Source organism: Pteropus alecto, unplaced genomic scaffold (assembly GCF_000325575.1).
Source record: "Pteropus alecto unplaced genomic scaffold, ASM32557v1 scaffold86, whole genome shotgun sequence".
NCBI lineage: Eukaryota > Metazoa > Chordata > Mammalia > Chiroptera > Pteropodidae > Pteropus > Pteropus alecto.
Window position 1 is genome coordinate 20,440,799 of NW_006442109.1, and position 19,799 is coordinate 20,460,597.

General features: G+C 36.2%; 1 protein-coding gene and 1 pseudogene across 1 annotated transcript in view; one reads left to right on the plus strand and one right to left on the minus strand.

The window, feature by feature from the left end:
- SCG3 (secretogranin III) overlaps window positions 1-19,799 on the minus strand; it is a 34,938-nt gene that overhangs the window by 6,885 nt on the left and 8,254 nt on the right. The window contains exons 5-10 of the mRNA XM_006920362.1: window positions 18,969-19,111; window positions 17,992-18,141; window positions 15,244-15,421; window positions 12,658-12,774; window positions 9,360-9,443; window positions 7,576-7,707 (exon numbers count right to left, since the gene is read on the minus strand). Of these exons, the coding sequence (XP_006920424.1) occupies window positions 7,576-7,707; window positions 9,360-9,443; window positions 12,658-12,774; window positions 15,244-15,421; window positions 17,992-18,141; window positions 18,969-19,111 (804 nt within the window). The remainder of the gene's footprint in view (window positions 1-7,575; window positions 7,708-9,359; window positions 9,444-12,657; window positions 12,775-15,243; window positions 15,422-17,991; window positions 18,142-18,968; window positions 19,112-19,799) is intronic.
- Window positions 3,534-3,649, plus strand: LOC112469816 (annotated as a pseudogene).

Below are 19,799 nucleotides of genomic sequence, written 5' to 3' on the forward strand. Positions count from 1 at the left end.
TAGTTTAATACCCCCAGCTTCCTTATTCCTCAGTCTCCCAAGAGTCCTTAGTGGGACTGAGCCCCAGTTGTCCATAGCTAGATCCCACTCATTAACACGGCTTGTACTGGCTTCTTTCCCTTCCCTGTCTCACGCACTTAACTTCCCAGTAGTGCTTCCTGGGGTCACGTCCCTATTCAACTACTTGACCTCAAATCCTTCTCACAGAGTCTGCTTTGGGGAGAAACCAACCTAAGACAGCATCATCTTGCGAGGTTACTTATTGCGCAGGAGCAAATTACCTATAAAAATGGTGTTGAATTTTAAAAAGTATAATGCATGAAAAGTAATTTTATTTACTATATTAACATTATTAACCCACAATGGAGAATGACTTTACTGCAGCTTAAAGAAAAGTAGACTGCAATCCATTAAAAAACTATCTTGTGGATCATAACATATGTAATTAGCGAGTTCTCTAAAATAGAACCCCCCCAACAATCCTCATCCCCCTTTTCTGCCTTATTTTTATCCATAGCACTTATTACTTTCTACTATATCATATAATTTAACTTTATTGTTCAACTTCCTCCCTTAGAAGTATTTCTTGTTTGCCAGTGTACTCTCATGTCTAGAATAAAGCCTAACTCTAGGCTTTCAATAGATATTAGCTAACTGAGTGAATGGATGAAAGCTTTTTATATAGTAGCCAAATCATAATCAGAAGATTTCTTGGTGAGCATGGACTCAAATCTAGAGAAAATAGAATTTTTAAAGTATAAATGGTATAGATTCCTTTTCTTTTTTTACAAAAAAAAAAACCACAAAACTTTATTTGAAAGACTTGAAATTTAATAAATTCTGAATTTAAATGATGGCTATGTCAGAAGCACTTTTAAATATCTATAAATATACTATATCTATCTGTCATTTAATCTTCACAGAGTTCTATAAAATAAGCGTTATTATTCCCATTTTACTCATGAGAGAACTAAGGCTCAGAGAGGTTAAGTGATGTGCCGGTGGGGACACAACTGAGTAAGGGTCAGAGCCTGGTCTTGAACCAGAATCAATCTGGAGCCTCCAATGAGTGGAGCTGGGTAAAATCCACTTTTCAGATCAGAGTGATTTTAGTGCCTGGTGTTGTTACCTAACTGGCTAATAAGGCACATTAGAATCACTTCAGAGAGCTTTTAAAAATCCTGATGCCTAGGACACTCCCGATACCAATTAAAACAGAATATCCGGGGGTAGGAACCAAGTACCATTTCCACCCCCCACCCCCCCAAACAATCCTGAGGCAATTTCAATGTGGAGTAAAGTTTGAGAACCACTGCCACTGGTATTGGAACATGCACACAACTATAGGAGCACTGGTAACAACAAGAATAAAATCAGGTGTTCCTCTGCTCTTGGAGAGAAACAGCTGGTTCCTATTTACATTTTCTCTTCTCAGGAGCTATAAAGCAAATCTTTATTTACACAGGGCGCACTGAAAGCCCACGAAAGTCCGCTTTGGAAAGTTGGACTATTTTATTCAAATTTATTTCTGCTTCCTTTGGAAAAAAATAGCTTATGGCTGAGGTAATATGGCACAAGCCTTAAAACATATGCTGAAGCAGATGGGAAGAGTGCCAGAGTCGAGAGGCAGCCCTGCTTTTCTGGCTGTTCTGGTTTTCAGCACTTTAAAAGAAATATCCTTTTTTTTATACGTGAATTTGCCCTGACCCTGATATGCTATCCTTCCTGATCCATGATCCCTTAAAAAAACAAACAAAAAAAACCAACTAGAAATCAAGAGTTAACCTATTGAATACTAGATATACTAAAGATATCAGATCTTCTAAAGAAAAATTAGTTTGCTATAGTGCTTAAAACCTTATAAAATTAAATTTGATAGAATGCTTAAATTCTGTGTAGTAAAGATTGTGTAATTAGCTTTGAGCTGCATAAAACCAAGGAACTGATACCAATACCATAGATGCCAACATGGGCCCTAGAGCCATTCAGTTCAAGAATGTCTGTCCAATAATGACATTTTACATGCCCAAAATGCAGCATGGAATATTGGGATGAGCACTGAATGGTGGGCCAGGAGTTCAAGGCTCAGCTCTGCCACTCTTTGGCTATGAGATCTTGTGCTAGTTGCTTTATTTTCTGAGCCTTGGTTTACTTTTTGTAAATTAAGGTATGAATCCTAAAAAGAAGAGTCAAAGTTTCTACACAGGGGAAGAAATTCTCTTTTGCTGTCCTCGAAAAACCTGTGTTGATGGCAGGTCTCCCATAGCTGCGCTTAGCTCCTGGCACACTTGCTGACTCATAGCGGAGAAGACGGCACTCACTATATTTGGACATTTCTAGAAGAATGCCTTGGGATTTGAATAAAGGCATGCATTTTCTCCTCTTATGTTGCTTTGAAAATAAGAGCATCCATATGAGTTAGTCAATTTATTATCAATTTATTATTTAAATAGGCTATCTTCTCTTTTCTGGCTTCTATAAAGAAGATACAAGAATGGTAGGATATTTAGGTAAAAGGTATCTTAGAGATCACTTTTTTAAACCTAATTCCATTATCTGGCTATAAACTTGACAAATGATAGCATTGAGGGTGAGTTTATGGGTATTATAGTACTTATCTCATCCCTTGGATGATTTTGAAAAAAGATTTTCAGTGACTCATAGAGCAGAAGTCAGTGAGTAAACATCAAACTGGCAAAAACAGCCACACTTAGATCATGGAATGAAGTTTTAAAGTACTTTTTATTTTGGTTTCCAGAGAGCAATTTACTTGAAAAGTTAAGCAAGTTTATAGATAAGGTTGAAATCAGAATAAGTTTGACTTCATCGGCGCATTCCTAAATTTAGGAATAATTATTGAATCATTCGAATTTTTGTACCACCTAGAAATCACTATTTTAAAATATTATTCTTAATGTGAGTCCCTGTAGAAAGCAAGATTTTAAATAGTTTAACTAAACTATAGTCAAAGGTGAATGTGTCATTTTTCCTCATTGGTAATTAAATTGGATTTTTTTTTTCACATTGTCTGCCTGAAATGAGATGCATGTAAAAAAGCTTCGTTAAGTTAAAGAATAATATAAATGTAAGATATTATTATTATTATTATTATTATTATTATTATTCCTATTCTCCAAGAACCCAGCATATGCTTGGCATGATTAAGAAATATTTGCTGTATTTGGATAGGGCCATCATCTCACATTGCAAGACCGAAATATACTCCCTACAGATAATCCTGCCAATGTATATTGCTTATAATTAATTCCTTAAGTGGTTTTAGTTGGGCCATTATCTCGTCCCTTGCTCTACTCCATAATGTCCTCCAACTTTCTCTCTGAAGGGAGCCTGTTTTACACGCTCCTGATTCATCAATATAGGAGATACACATTCATGTATATGGCTTGTATTACACTTGCCCACACATAAATTAAGAATTATTTTCAGATGTGGTTCCATAGTGTAGTGGTTAGCACATCTGCTTTACATGCAGAAGGTCCTGGGTTCATGCCCCAGTGGAGCTATAGTCCATGGTCTACGGCCATGCAATCCTGAACAAGCCTGATGTCTGATCTCGGAAGCTAAGCAGGGTTGGGCCTGGTTAGTACTGGGATGGGAGACCACCTAGGAAGTCCAGGTGCTATAGGCATACATAATAATTAAAATAAAGATAATAAAAGAAGAATTATTCTCAGGTCATTTCAAAGCTTGCTTGAGTCCTCAGAGCCAGACATTGGTTCTTATATTCCTTCTGTAGCTCTCCTTCCTGAGCACAGTGCCAGATGTGTCATCAGAATAAATGTTTATTTGTTGCTGAATAAATGTCTCAGAAAATCCAGTCAATCCTACCTTAATCCACATGGATGCTTTATTTTTCTGCCTAGAGACAACAGGTGTTTCCTTAGTGGTTTTATAATAGAGAGGCAAAGCAGCCTTTGAAAAAAGTACAAATAAAGCAACTGTGAACACAAAGGTATATGTTATAATGTCCTTTTGGGGATTAACTACATTTTTTTCCCCCAAAGAAATGTTTACCCTTGGCTTAAGCTTGGTTTGATATTTTCTAAACTGTACTGGAATCAGTTTTCCTTATCTCAGAGTAATGGGGGTCAGGGATAGCTGGGCTATTACCTCTAACTAAATCTCTAAATAATGAGGGGGGCGGACTAATTTTAGCCCCAAATCTCTACTTTTTTCCTAATGTTTCAGGAGAGCTGTTACAAAGAGTACCACTAAAAAATGGAGTTTTACTCTCTTCTCTCCCCATTATTATGTGATGGAAATCTTAACGAGAAAAGAAATCTAACTTCATCCTTAGTTTCCACTCACATCCTAAATAGGCAATAGGGGGCTACCTACCAAGAATCAACTCCTTCTATTCTTTTTTTTTTTTACATAATACTTTCCTAAAACAAACAAAGAGACCCGTCAGCACCCATTCTTAAGGATAGTTGCACAGTGATATAAGGTGTCATTTTCAGCACTGGGCATGCTGCCTCAGCAAGTCAAAGGGCCTAGATGCTGGCTTGTTGTTTTCTAGAAAAATAGATTTATTATACATGGGTTTCTTGCAAAGGAGATGATTCAGGTTTCTGCTGGGGTGATGTGCAGTGCTTTGTGCTGCCCAATTCCTGGCTCTGTCTCAGGTCACAGGACCATTCTTTTCCTGACTAGCTATCTTTTAAAAGTTTACCCTTCACCCTCCATCTCACATCCATCAGGATGGCTGTTTTTTGTGGGGAAGGAGAGGGGAAACAAAAAACAAAACCAGAAAATAAAAAGTGTTGGTGAAGATGTAGACAAATTGGAACACTTGCACCCTGTTAATGGGAATATAAAAGTAAAAGGGTGTAGCTGCTATGGAAACGGTAAGGGTTTCCTCAAAAAATTTAAAATAGAATTACCATATGATCCAGCAATTTCACTTCTGGGAATATCTCTCCCCACCACACCACCCCCACATACAAATTGAATGCAAGCTCTCAAGGAGATATTTGTAATACAATGTTCACAGCAGCATTAGTCATAATAGCCAAAAGGTAAAAGCAACTCAACAGTCCAGAGGCAAATAGCTGGATAAGAAATGTGGTATATACATATAACAGAATATTGTTCAGACTTAAAAAGGAAGGAAATTCTGACATATGCTACAACATAAATGAACCTGGAGGATATTATGCTAAGTGAAAAAAGCCAACCGCAAAAGGACAAATACTGTATGATTCCACTTAAATGAAGTACCTAAAGTTATCAAATTCAGAGACAGAAGATGGAATGGTGGTTGCCAGGGACTGGAGAAGGAGGGGGAATAAGGAGTTATTATTTAATGAGTACAGCGTTTCGGTTTTGCCTAAAAGAGTTCTGAAATGGAAGGTGGTGGTGGTAGCAGCACAAAACTGTGAATGTACTTAATGCCACTGAACTGTACATTTAAGGATGGTTAAGATGGTAAATTTTATGTTATGCGTATTTTACCACAGTTTCCTCCCAAAAGATATTAAAGACAAATTTATCACTTATCCAAAGTGGGCTTAGGGTTGAGTGGAGGTATCAAGGCCATGTGACCGGCCTATAGGGTCAGCAAACATGGCACGTATATCACCAATTTCCCCTTCCCATACCCATGACAAACATTATTAATTAATCATTCCACTACGCAGCATCATAATCTTTCTTAACATAGGCCACTACCAAAAAAATTAGAGTTGATATGTCAGCTCTGTCAACATAGGAGAAAATTGTAAATGTCTTTACAATTCATGCTGGAGAAAGAAAGAGCACAATAGCATAAAACTTTATAAGATAAGAGAAATCAATATGAACTCAACGTATTTAAAAATTTTTCTTTTAATGCTCTGTTTCAAAAATGTCCCAGTAACTGAAACAGAAGCATAACCATTGGCCAACATCACAACTCATTTGAACCCATATAACCCAAGTTTAGGTCTCACTATTTACTACAAAAAAGAACCAGAACTCTTTGAAGGGGAATTGATTTCAAGTCTTGGGACAGGAAAATTCAGAGTGATTCTAGAACATCCTATTGTTGCCAGAGAGCAAAGATGCTTTTAAAAACCACTGAATGTTGCTGAAAGGACAAAAGAGAAACTTAGGTAGATACCCAAGCTATACCCATGTAAGCATAAAATCGTCATCATCATCATCATCAAGCAGCACAATATACATAAATATAAAAAGTTAATATAAAGTATTAAAGGTAGTAGTAACATAAAAGGGAAATAATTTGTAATTTTATTGCTGTTATTAAGTTACAAAGCATTGAGTACAAAGCTAGTTTGTTTCTTTTCTACTTAATGTTAATTTTGGGTCTATCAAGTATAATGTGAACCTGTTTCTATCTGTATGAACAGGAAAGATTGGGGATCTGCAAGTGGGCCAAGCAGTCCTTTTAAAATTAACCATGAACACAATCGTACTATAGCAAGGAATAAGCAAAGTCTATCAGTTCATTGCCATTAATAATTCTACATAATAAACACTGAAAAGAGAACCCGATGGTGTGTTTTCAAATGCTAAATTAGCTGAATGTCATGCCCACTCTCCAAGAGAGAGCAATGACCCACTCCCCCAGCTGCCAGGGGGAAAAAAATCCTCTAGATGACCCCACTAATGAGACACTGATAAGACATAAGTTCTAATTATACCAGACAGAAAAATAAGGTAGGTTTAAGCCATCTGTTCACAACTTCTGGTAAAAACACTGAGTTCCGGTAAAAGACTATCTGTCTGAGAGACAGGAATATTAACTTTCCATGACATCACTAGCACACTTTGTAATAAAAGGGCCTTGAACCACAGGACTATGCAACCAAATCCTACATCCTGGCCTAAAATCAAAGGATTAACAACTTAGAACTTGCAACCTCACAGGGTCTTTTTCTTTCAGAGTATGATAAAGTTTCTAAAATCCTATAAATGTTATATCACATAGACTCACTAAGGTAGAGTAAAAATCAGACCACAGGAATGTGTAAGAATAAAGATAAAAACATATATTTTGTAATAATATGTGTTTTTTTAAGTATGTGCTTTTAAAAGTATTTAGGTCATTTAAGGAAATTTGATATCTTTGATTTATGATTTTTAACTAAGTCCTTAAAAGTGTTTGTCAGGTTGCAATCGCTGTAAATGATTAAGGAAATTTGCTTTGTTAAATCCATACATTTTGATAACTTTGTTGAATAAGTAGTATGTGACTATTAGAGGAGTGTGAATTGTGTTTAAAGAAATATTGCTTAATAAATTCCTAGGGTTATAAATTGGACATTAAACAATGCACAAATGGTCATAAGTATTCCTCCCCCAAGCACTAAAGTCCATTGTATACTAAAGGCCATCAAAAAGATAAAACCAATTTGCCATCCCAGGAAACTCAAGAACATTAAAAAAAAAGATTGCTATTCAAATAAAGATACCACATGCTGAATCTTTTCTATACCACTAGTGTTAATTCCTCATGTTTGGTGGGATTTGACTTTCAGATCACCCTTCCAGGTGTGATGAAAGTTTTGCTTCCTCAGTTTCATTGCCAACCTAGAGCTGTCCATTCCATACCTTTTGGCTCATCTGTTTTTCCTCTTAGATTATCATCTTTTGTGGAATCCTTCAAAGTTCCATACTCCTTTTCCATCTTAGCTGCTTCTTCCTTGGTACTATCTGTTTCTTCATGATTCTTTTCCAATGGTGCTGTAATCAGATTGTGCATGGTTATTATAACCCTACTTTCTACTTATTAATTAATTCCTAACATAGAAATAAACGTTATTGAAAAGGTACAGTTTGAGGTCAAGTTATTTTTTGAGCTGAAAGGGACTTTAATGATTATCTAGTGTAACTCCCTCACCCCACCCCATTTCACAGAAGAGGAAACTGTGAGGGGAAAGATGTGCCTAAGGTCACTTACTGAGTTAGGAGGAGAGCTGGGCCAATGCCCCCGCTTTCCAGATTCTGGCTCGGTGTTCTTTCCCTCTGCCACACTATATCATTAGAACATAAAATTTTTTCCTCGCTTTAATTAACACAGGCAATCAAGTGGGATATGTCAGGTCCCAAAGTAAATTTGAGTCTTGATTCCAAATGAAAATAACTCTGTAGTTGCCCATTTTGAAGAACACTCTATTACTCAGTGTAGCACCTAAGAATTCAGAAGCCATGGCCAGACTTCTCTCCTTCTGTCTCATTTTTTATACTCCCTTATCCTGGTCACCCCAAGGCAAGGAAGAGTTGGAGCCTTGCTGTCAAGAAAAGATAACCCTTGTTCACGTCTCACGTAAAAATAACTATATATATATTTTTTAAAAACTATTTTCTTCTAGTACTCCTATATTGAATTAAAAAATCATAAACCTTAAAGTAAGTAATCTCTTGAAAACAATTGTAATGCATTTCTGTTGCCAACAAAATAAGGAAACTCAAGCAGCCCAATAATAAGCTGTTTTTCTTCTTCTTCTTTTTTTTTTTTAATAAAAGGATTGTTACTATAAGAAAAAAAGAGAAAGAAATCAATCATTGTCTCATCATGTAAAACATCCACTACTAGTGCTGTGGTCTGTATTTTTTTTTTTCGATACATAAATTTTTCCTACTTGTGGTAATATTCTGTTCCTTGCTTTTGTCGTTCATTAACATCATTATGGAAGGATGTTTATAGGTTATGAAAAACTACTTCAAAACATCATTTTAAAGGGCTGTATACTATGCCATCAAATATATGTGCATAATTTCCGTGGCAGGGACACAATCTTAAGGTATAAGAACTTTCCTCTTTTCGCTCCTCCCTCACCTCTGAAAGGAGGCTCCTTGCACAGCTTGGCTTTGTAGGGTTTGCCTTGCGCAGTGGGGTGATGGGTGGAGATACAGAAATGAAGAAACCAAGAGAGGGAGATAAATCATACCACATAGAGGCAGAGACTATCCCAGAGGCGAGAGAAGACCTGGGAGGGGAGAGCAAGTGGAAGGGGCAGCAGAGAGTGGACAGATGACCAGGGACAATAATCTGGAAAAGTGGTGATCTGGGGAAAAAAAAAGATATCTAAAGGAAAATTTTAGGAAAATTGCTCAATTTTGTGATGTAGCCCTCTCCTTATCCCACCAGCCACCTCTTGAGAATCTTTAGTAAAGACCTGCATTCCTTTTCAGTACTTCTTGGGATCAGATTTCTGTGCTGGAACTGGCTACAAAATAGCCAGGGGTACAGCTATTTAATCCCATGGTTGGATGTTAAAACTTTTTGAAATCTATTAATTCTTTATCAGTGTTTACTGAAGTTTATTATTTACCACACAACAGAGTTGTTGTGATAAAAGCTAAAAAAAAAAAAAAAGTTAAATTAATCATACCTGGGAAAAGTTTGCTTTTATTGTCAGTTATATTTTTTTCTAGTTTGTTCTTGGTCTGAAGAGCAATTGTTTCATCCAAGTTTTCTGGAGGGAAGAAGAGAAGAAATATAATTTTACTTCTTAAAATATGATATCAAACTTCTACTAAAAATGTTTAAATCTCACCAGAAATATCACAATAACAATTTCACAATATTAATACTGCTAGTAAGATATATTGACATGGATTTTATTTCTAGAAATCATAGACTCTCAGGATTGAAAGGTATGCTATTTGAGATTCTCAGGTTTAGCCTCCTGCTCGATTAATTGCAGAAGTCCTTCCATATTTTTGTGGCCACTGCTAGAACACATCCAACGTTGAAACCTACAATGGATACCTGTGGTTTTGGCCTACTCAACACCTGGTAACTACACCTTGATTTTGTTTTGGAGAACACAGACTGCTCTCACTCTCAGCACGGTTGGCTCAAGTGGGAGCTGCAGTTAGTCCAGGCCTGACTCCTTAGGGTCTTCCAATCCTTGGGCTACAGTGATTGGTTCACAGAGAATAACATGACTCAAGCCAGGCCAATGAGATTCAATGCTAGAACCACTGGGAGAAAGAGGATCTCTTCCCACTAAGATCATTGTACCATGGAGATGTGAGGTTGGGGCTGTGCTAGCCATCTTGTTCCTCTAAGGGAGCAGATTATCTCCAATGAATCAATACATGGAAAGTCAGAGCTGTAAGTTGGAGAGGAATAGACTCTTCACACAATAGGTGGACTTCACAAACCTGAAGCCAGACCACCGTGAACCCTGGACTTTTCATTACATGAGGCAATTAAATTTCCTTTTCGCTCAAGCCTAAATGTTGGATTTCCATCATTTAGGGTCCTCATTAATTTATGAGGCAGCCAGTTCTATTGTTAGGTGGTCTTAAGGGTGAGCATTTCCTTATTCTTATCAAGATGAAATCTGTATCCTTGTCTTTGTCCTAACTTGGCTTTTTGGAGTAACATCATACAGGTGTGACTAGACAGGAACCTAGCCTATAAACACCCCAAGGTAGACAATGCATTAGAATCCATATTCTTTCTATTGAATTATTCCCCTAGCCACATATCCATCTCACTAATAAGGCAGGCTTTTTTTTTTGCTATTTGCAAACAAGCATTTCTTTGCAATTAGTCCATAAGATTCCGTTATTACTTTGTACTATTTTCTCTCCAAGTAAATTCCTATTTCTACCCTACCCCATGCCTCTTTTAAGAAGAAAATCCAGTATATTCTGTGTGTGATGCAGTCTGTTTTCTTTCAGATAGTATTTTGATATATTTCCTTTTAACTTTCTGTACATATGTCCATTTTTAACACCAAAATTCAGGTCACATTCTAAATGGCTTTAAGTATTCAACAGTATATCATAAATATTTCTTCCTGTCATTAATCCTTATAAATAATACTTATATTGTATATGTAATAAACATATACAATTATTAAAATACAAACATTTAAAAATAAAATTGAAATAGTCTAACATAAGATTAAATAATTTTAGATATTTTTCTCTAGTGAACTATCTAGGTTATTTCCATTTTTCTGTCCTATAAACCAGTGCTGTCCAATAGAACTTTCTGCAATGATGGAAATATTCATTTCTGTACTGTTCAATATGGTAGCCACCAGGTACGTGAGACAATTGAGCATTTAAAATGTGCCTAGTGTAACTGAGGAACTAGACTTTCAATTTTGTTTAATTTTAGTTACTTTCTATTTTAATAGCAACATGTGGTTAATGGCTACCATGTTGGACAGTACAGCCAAAAACAATAGTGGAAATATCTACCTTGTACATAAGCCTTGTGACAACTCTAATTTATTACCATAGGATAAGTACTTAAGTGTAGTGGTTCTGAGTCATGGGGTATTGGTATGAAACAATGACTAATTTTAAACGTCTTTGATCTACTGTTAACTGAGTAAAATGGGCCACGAAGCACTGTGTATAACAAGAGCCCATTTTTTTGTTAAATAAGATAAATAAGATAAAGAAATGACGTAGGTATACGTGTGTGCACACATACACAGAGAAAAATATCTGGAAAGATATAAACCAAAATATTACCTGGATGTTGGTATTATGAGTGATTTTTTGCTTCCTTTTTTGCATTGGCTTGTTTTTAAAAATAAATATGTTCTTTTATAATAAAAAAACAGTAAAACTATTTTCATGTGGGAAAATACAAAGTTTATAAAGAATAATTCTAGTTTACTGTCTTATGAGATTTTCTCTTCTGTTTAATTCCCCTTCCCCCATCAGATAACAGAGTAAGGGGCCATGAGGTCATCTTGCCCAAAGGACATCAGGGATAAAGGGTATTTGTTAATTAACTCAACCAAGCAGAAAAACAAAAGGCTTTAAAACAACAACAAAAATTTACATGCAAGATCAAAGAATGTCCAAGCTTATTTATAAAGTTCCAAGAATCAAGGGTTGGCAAATTTTTTCCATAAAGTGACAGATAGTAAATATTTTTGGCTTTTTGGGCCATGTGGTATCTGTCTCAACTACTCAACTCTGTAATTGCAGCATAAAAGACACTAAAAGAAATGAGCATGGCTGTATTCCAATAAAATTTCATTTATGGAACTGAACTTTGAATTTTATATAGCTTCCTTGTGTCATAAAATACTATTTGTCTTAAGATTTTTTTTTTTTCCAACCACTTAAAAATGTAAAAGCCATGCTTAGCTTGTGTGCTATACAAAAATAGGTACTAGGCTGGATTTGGTCCATGGGCAGTAGTTTTCTGGCCCCTGTTGTAGATAACAAAGTCTTTTATTTTACAGATGTAGAAACCAAGGCATAGTGAATGCCTTCCTCCACTTAGCAGAGCTGGTCTGAGGCAGAATTTCTGATGCCCAGTCTAGAGCTCTTTCCTTATCATATACAGAGCTTATTGATTAAAGTCAAGACCCTTTTAGTCCTGACCATTCCAACACAATTGAGAAAAAAATGTCAAATTTTAATAAAATTGTCTCTGCAAAGATTATTAGAGAATATCAGGAAGACAAAATATAACAAATGTGAAATGTTTCTACTCAAACTGGATCTGTAAAGATAAAGAGTTGAAAACTTCCAGTTAATTTGACTTGCTTGCATTATCAAGCTGGGGCAATTCTGGTTACCCAGATGATTCTGGCTATTTTGGTGTAAGCTATCTAATTAGTAAAGTATTTATTGCCAAATCCTTAATTCACTTTGCACAATGAAAACTAACAACAGTAAAAACAAAACAAATAGGACTCTCACCAAGATAGGAAACACCTTCTTCTGGAGATATTGTGCCATACTTTACCATCATCTTCACAAAATCAATCAGTGTTTTCATGATAGTAATCAGTGTTTCTTTCTCTTTTGCCTCTTTTTCTATATAAAAAGACAAATTTTTTAAAAAAATATTAATGGAGTATAGCTTTATCTTTCAATGTCAATTTATGAAGCATGGCATCTTATTGAAATATTTCTATCTACATTTATAGCTAAAAGTTACAAGAACCCCAAGACTTTATTGGGAATACAGAACATTGTACAGGTATACTATACTTTTTCAGAAATGGACAATTACAGCTTCTTCAGAAAGATTTACTTTAAAGTATTTTATTAATAGAGTAAATAATAGAGATAGTTTATGACCTGAGATAATATGAACACAAAAGGAAAGTTAGAAGATTGATGACCTGACAACTTTTCTTTACTCAGGCTGTACATTTTTGAGGGTAAGAATGACTTGGTTTCATTAATTAAGTTTAATATTTTAAATAAGAACACACATGTATCTTTTTTTTAATGTAAAGTTGATTTTTAACAGTAGCATATATTACTTTATACACTTCAGTTCATATGAAAGAATGGATGTATATAGTAATAATGTTCCAACAGTACAGAAGTAAATAATAGTGAAAGTAATATTCTCTTCTTCCTCCCAATTCCTACTCTCTGTAGGTAACCATTAGTAACAGTTCCTTGAGAACTCTTTATATTTGACATACTGTTCTGCATCTTGATGGAACAAGATGGCCAATGATTCCATAGTAGTTCAGTAGATGTATTAATTCTAAAACCAGAAAAAAAAAATCTATTTCCATTTTTGAAGAAAAAACTAAGGAGAACCCATTTTCCCTAGTCTTTTAGCTACTATGAAGGATTTTCTCTACATACTTCTAGGCTTTTCCTCATCTTTTCATCCTCCCCACTGACATGAGGTTAGCAAGCAGTAGCCATTTGTCTACATTTCTCTGCCACTGAGGATTTGGAATCCTTCTTCTTTCCACTCCCCTGGAACAGTGGAAGGCAGAGACCTGAGAAAAGCGCCTGATCTGCAGACTCAAACTATCCCCGAAATTGGCTGTTTGAAGAGCTAGACTGAGAGCGAGCAAGCCTACTCTTGGCTCTCATACTAAACTACATTCTATAACCCAGTCTTTATCAGTCTCAGAGATATTTTGATTTTCTATCTGCTTTATTTCTCAATTGGTTCAGACCTTGGGTGAGAAAGATAGGTACAGTCAAAGACCTCTGTGTGAGTATTAAATTAAGCATCCATAAAAATAAAGGCATTAAGGGTTGGGGTCAGAGGAACTGAAAGATTAAAAACAAATCAAATAAGAAACATTCCATACAGTGGAATCTTTAAAATACCATGAAAGTAACAAGGTGAAGGGAAAGGAAAGGTAGGAGAAGAGGTAGGGGAGAGATCCTGCGAAAGGACTGGTAAATAATATCTTCAGCCACTCCATTATTTGCTCAAGATCACATCTATATAAATATTTGGTATCATGCTGATGTTCTTCACTAACAAGAAGTGACTCACCAGGATGACAGAAGTCATGAGCTGGGCATCTGCCAACCAATGGAGCAAGATGGCTCAGAATGGACCTTAAGATTACAAGCCCTGCAGACCTCAGCAGAGGGGCTGAGGTGCCATCTGGCCAATGTCTAGAATTGAAGGACAAAGGATGTTCTCCAGAAATGAAAGCTTACCCTAAGGTCATTTCTTGGGTAACTTTTACAATTATAGAAATCTTTATTACAAACATTCAATCTGGGGCTGAATCCTTGAACGGGGAGAAGAAAAGCTAGTAAGGCAGTGCAGGGCATCTGTCTGGACAACAAAAACAGAAAATTTGCCCACTATTATCCTTCTGATAGATTAACCAAAAATAAACATGAATTGAAATCTTCAGTAAATTTATTTTGGCCTACATATAAGAGAAAAGAGCAAGACAGAGTATGGACTTTTTTTTTTTTTTTTTTTAAACAAATCATTTTCCAAGTGTATTTTGGGCTCCTGAAGTCCTTTAGTTCAATATTTATGCCACTTTAACTCATTTAAAAACAGAAGCTGATATGTCTAAAAAGCAAAATTCCAAATCATTTATAGAATAATAAATTATGTTCCATACACTATTCCCGCTAGGAGAGGAAAATGAATAAAGCTTATATGTATATATATAGATTTGCACTAGGAGTGGAGGCTGAACTGGGTCAAGTGGGGACACTATCTGATTCATTTCTGCACCTGTACAAGGTTTACTCTAGTACCACGAATGTAGCACATGTTCAATAACTGTTTGTTGAACAAATAAATGAACCCTCTAGCAACAAGAAGATTAAATTGTCCAGAAACTCCACCCTTCCTGATTATCTTTTCCTAAATATTTCCATGACTAGTATACTTCTTTTGAAAAAAATCGATGTGAACTACCTTCCCTAAAGCCACAATATATGTCATCGAGGATTTCATTTGGAAACTGAAAACAGGAAGCAAAAAAACCACCCACACATTTCCTGGAATTACTGTTTCTGTTCCACATGGTCAGAAAACACAGTTTTTACCTGAATCAATACTTTTCAGTAGTGCATAGAAGTTTGGGAAATACTGGAGTTCCTCAAAGTTGTCTTCACTGTAGGTTTTAGTTCTCCTTTCTAAGCCATTTGTCAAGGTTAAGGTGTTAGATACTGTTTCATCATTTTCTCCATTAGTAAAACCATCTTGAATTGCTGCCATTGAAGTCTCCAGTGGGAATGAAAAATCAATAAAAAAATAAAATTTTGTTAGAACTGATGATACTCCAGTTTGATTCTTTCCTCTGAGGTGTCCTTAAATGTGAAGTGCAAGAATACCTCCTCCTTTGCTAACTCCTGCAGGATCAAACCCTTTTCTAGTCACATGCGTGGGCATCTAGTCACATGAGTAAGTCACTGGGACTTAGAGACAAGTGTTCGACCTGAAGACTCTGGATCCTGCTCAGGGGAGAATACACAGGGAATTTTTAGATTGCTGCTCTGACCGAGTTCCCCTCCATCAATTCTCATGAGTGTCTCCTTGTTAAACTGCCTTTTATCGAGGAGGGGAGTTTTGCATTCACAGAATCTACTGAAAGAGATGATGCAAAGCATAGGAAAGCTTGCCAGAATATCTACACTAGTACGGCAGTCACATCTGGAGATTTCTTGGTGATATTTTAAGGGCTGTCTAGAAGGGTACAAAAGACTTTTCCCCAGACCTGATTCATGCCCAGTGTTCCTCATCTTAATGATCCTTTCTCCATTCAATGAACTAGACAGAAATCAACAAGCTTTTTTCCCTTTCCCCCTTCCTTTCCTTCTATTCAATCTATCAGTAGTCTTTTTGGCTCTACTTTCAAAATTTACCCCAAATTTGTACATTTCTCTCTCTGGTCCAAGCTGCCTTCATCTCTTACTTTTTAACTGATATACCACCCACCTCCAATCTCTTCTCAATATGGCATTTTCCACATTTGCAGCCAGAATTATCTTTTTTAAAAAACTGATCATGTAACTCCTTCACTTATAGTCCATCATTGTTTTTCCATCACTACAACAAAGATCAGAATCCATAATATGGCTCATAAAGCCCTGACTGGTCTGGCCTGGGTCCACCTCGCCAATCTCATTTCTCGCTCGCTCTCTCTCTCTCTCTCTCTCTCTCTCTCTCTCTCTCTCTCTCTCAACTTGTTTCAGTTACTTGGATACTCCATATATCCTTCTTTACTTGCTGTCTCTCATGATCTCAAGTTAACTCCTATTCAGCCTTCAGTTTTCAGCTTAAGCTACTTCCTCTGGGATGCCTTCCTTGAGCCTACATCCAGGAAGACAGGTTCCTTTTTTTATAAGGGCTCATAGAACCATGTACGTTTCCTGAGAGCACTTAATGCAGTTATAATTAAAATACATGACTATTTAAAGACCATCTACCTCTTCCATTAGACCTTAAGCTTGATGAGAGCAGGGATTATGTCTTTTTAAATGAGAATTATGTTTCCAGTGCTTGGTACATAGCTGGTACCTCAATAAATATTTATCAAAAGGATATTTCATTTGCATTGATGCATTTAGGTAACATGAGTGAACAGGTAGAGAATATGGACATTTTAGATATGGAAAATAAAGTGTACATAATTGGAGTGAAGTATCATTAAAATAGCTATGTCAGTTTCAGTTCAGACTGATAAGTTTGAGTGAAAGTCACGAGTTCTTTGATAAACCCAGAAAGTTTTTTTAGAGTGGGCAGATCTTTAAAAGCTGTGTAAAAAAGATGGCAGTTGATGGAGATTAGAAGTAGGGAGAACAAAGGAGAACTTTTAGGCTATGTCGTAAAGAAAATCCAGACCCCATTTCTGTTTCTAGCCTCCTCTAAAACAAGAGTACATAAGCCTATGTACTCTTTTCCCTTATATTTGGGATAGGATGTCGAAGGGGATAAGAAGCCATGGGGTCTGGGTGCTCTGGTGGAGAAAATCAAAGAAAAGATGAGGAGTTTGCTATGTTCCTATGGTCAGCTCCAGCTAGAGTTTTAAAGAAAATTCAAGGAGGAGAGAAAAATTTCAGCAGCTTGACTGAGGTTAAAGAAAAGATGAGGATGCAAGAAATTCAGCAAGAAGGAAGAATGAATAACTGTCTAAATAAAGGATGACAGACGGATCTCTGAACCAATGAAGAGAGAAAGGAGCAAATAGAAGAACACAGGGTAGAACACAGAGGCAGCATCAGGTAACTATTTTGGGGGAATATAAAAGCCGATGTGGCAGAAGATCAAATCAACTAAGTTTTTCTTTTTCTTTTTTGGATTTTGGGGCAGATGATGACATATATGGTGAACAGAAGTTGGATACCAAAAGAGTTGTGAAATATTTGGTTTCGATGCACTAGGATCATAGAAATAGTTATTATGTGCAATAACCATTTCACATAATGTTGTGTTATATTGTGGGGTGTATTATGAAACCTTTACTACGCAATATGATATAACATGTATCAAATTACTCTCAAAGTAGAGTTTATGTATATCTTTTAACTTATTGCTATTTCATTAATATATATATTTTATTAGTTTCAAGTACACAGTACATTGGTTAGACATTTATATAGTTTATAAAATGATCCCCCTAATTGCTCCTTCTCTCCTCCGGATATATTTTTAAGAGGGCTAAAAATGTCACATACCCCATATTTTCTTTGGCACCAAGTGAGGTACTAATTATACATCGATTATATTAATTATATACAAATAAAAGTATACACACATCCATAACATACACATATATATTCACATATACATACCACTTTCTCTGGTATTTTTCCAGCCTGACTTTCAGTTCTGCTTGTGGGTTTATTGAGTTTCTCCTCATAATTATTGGCTTCCTTAGAGATCAACTTTTGTAAAACATCTGCTACTTCATCTTCCAGTGTATGTGCCTGGCTTTCTGTGATCTGTTATAAAGAGTCAAAACACATATAACTGTTATTCCCATTTTTATGATAAAAAAAAATCTAGATAAACTCTGTAGTTGAACACATATTTTTAGAAGACAAGAGACTCTTTTGGTCCCTCTTCTGGACAACACTTCTTTATGCCTCCATATATGCTGGCCATCATAGTGACTGACCAGCACCCCTGGGAAGAAGTATCTTTGGGCTCACCATGCAAGTGGTCACTTCTATCTGTTGGAATCCACAGAACACTTACTTGGAGACACATCTTGAGGACTGTTTCTCAACCCTCAGCTTCAGGTCATGGACAGGTAACCTTTGAAACTTGAGAATTTAGAACTCTATTAAAGCCTGCCAGGGCTGCGTAGGGCTGGGGAGCTAAGCTGAGGCAGGGTCCAATTGGTCTGCTTAGAGTCTCCCAAATATTGCATGCCTTTGCTCGTGTTATTTCTTTCTTGCCTCGCACACATTTTTTACTTCTGCTGGTTAAATTCTAATTATCCTTCTAAGCTCACTTCAAACACCTCCTCCTTTGAAGCTTTTCCCTTATAGCTCAACTGGATATAATCCTTCCTCTGGCACACTGAACAGATGTTACGGTTCTCACACAGCTTGCATTATATGCATGCATGTACTTGTCTAGTTCCTCTTATGGACTATACATTTCTAGAGGGAAAGAATGGTGCTTTATTTGTCCTCGGAACCTATGGTGCTAGTATAAAGTAGATACATTATAAACATTTGGCTATTTGAATGTAGTGGCTTGGCTTCTTAGCATATTCCAAATTGTACTAAGAATTTGCTTTATTCTCATGCATACAACTCACTAGGCCGAGATTCAGGAGTTTAGAAACGATCTTGTCAAATACTCCTCTGTCATTTTCCTCATAAATCCTGGTAGCAATTTTCTGGACAATGTCTTCAGCGGTTAAAGGAGTTCCATCTAGTTGATGAAGGCCGTCTGGATCATCTAGACAGAGCAATCACAATTTCACTTCATGGTGAAAACACAGAACTATTTCTTGGATCATATTATAGATTTATAATATGTACCTTGCTCCTGTACACTTAGATATATTTGGAATATATTCAAACTCTTGGTTTGAAATAAAATTTGACTTCAAATTAAGAACCTAGGATGATAATGGAAATTCTGGAAGTTTCTTATGTGATTGAAAGAGGCAGGAAGATCTAAAGTCAACACAAAAGCCCTCTTCATTTTTTATTATCACTAATAATATAAAAAATATTATGCTTTTTATAGTATGCCATATTTGTATAGTGTGACATGTTGTTCAAAATCCCTTCTATATATCATAGAATTTGATATTCCATTTCCACTCAAGGAGATTAGTAGTATCCACACAAGTATTCTGTTTGCAGGCAAATTCCTGGGTGGAGGGAAAGGGAAACTACCTCGCACCCAGAATCAGAGAGTATGTACTGAAGATTTTATGACTTACCTGGAATAAATGTTTACTTCTAAGTGAACATGTGTCAGAGTGCCTTTATATAAGGCAGCTTAATGTGACAAGCCTCTTTCTCCACCAGAGAATAGGGACCTAATTTTATGTGCTTGGAATTTAAACTTTTAAAATGTGACAACAGATTTGCACAAAGCAATGTATAAAGCTATTAACTCTCTGCAGAGAAGATTG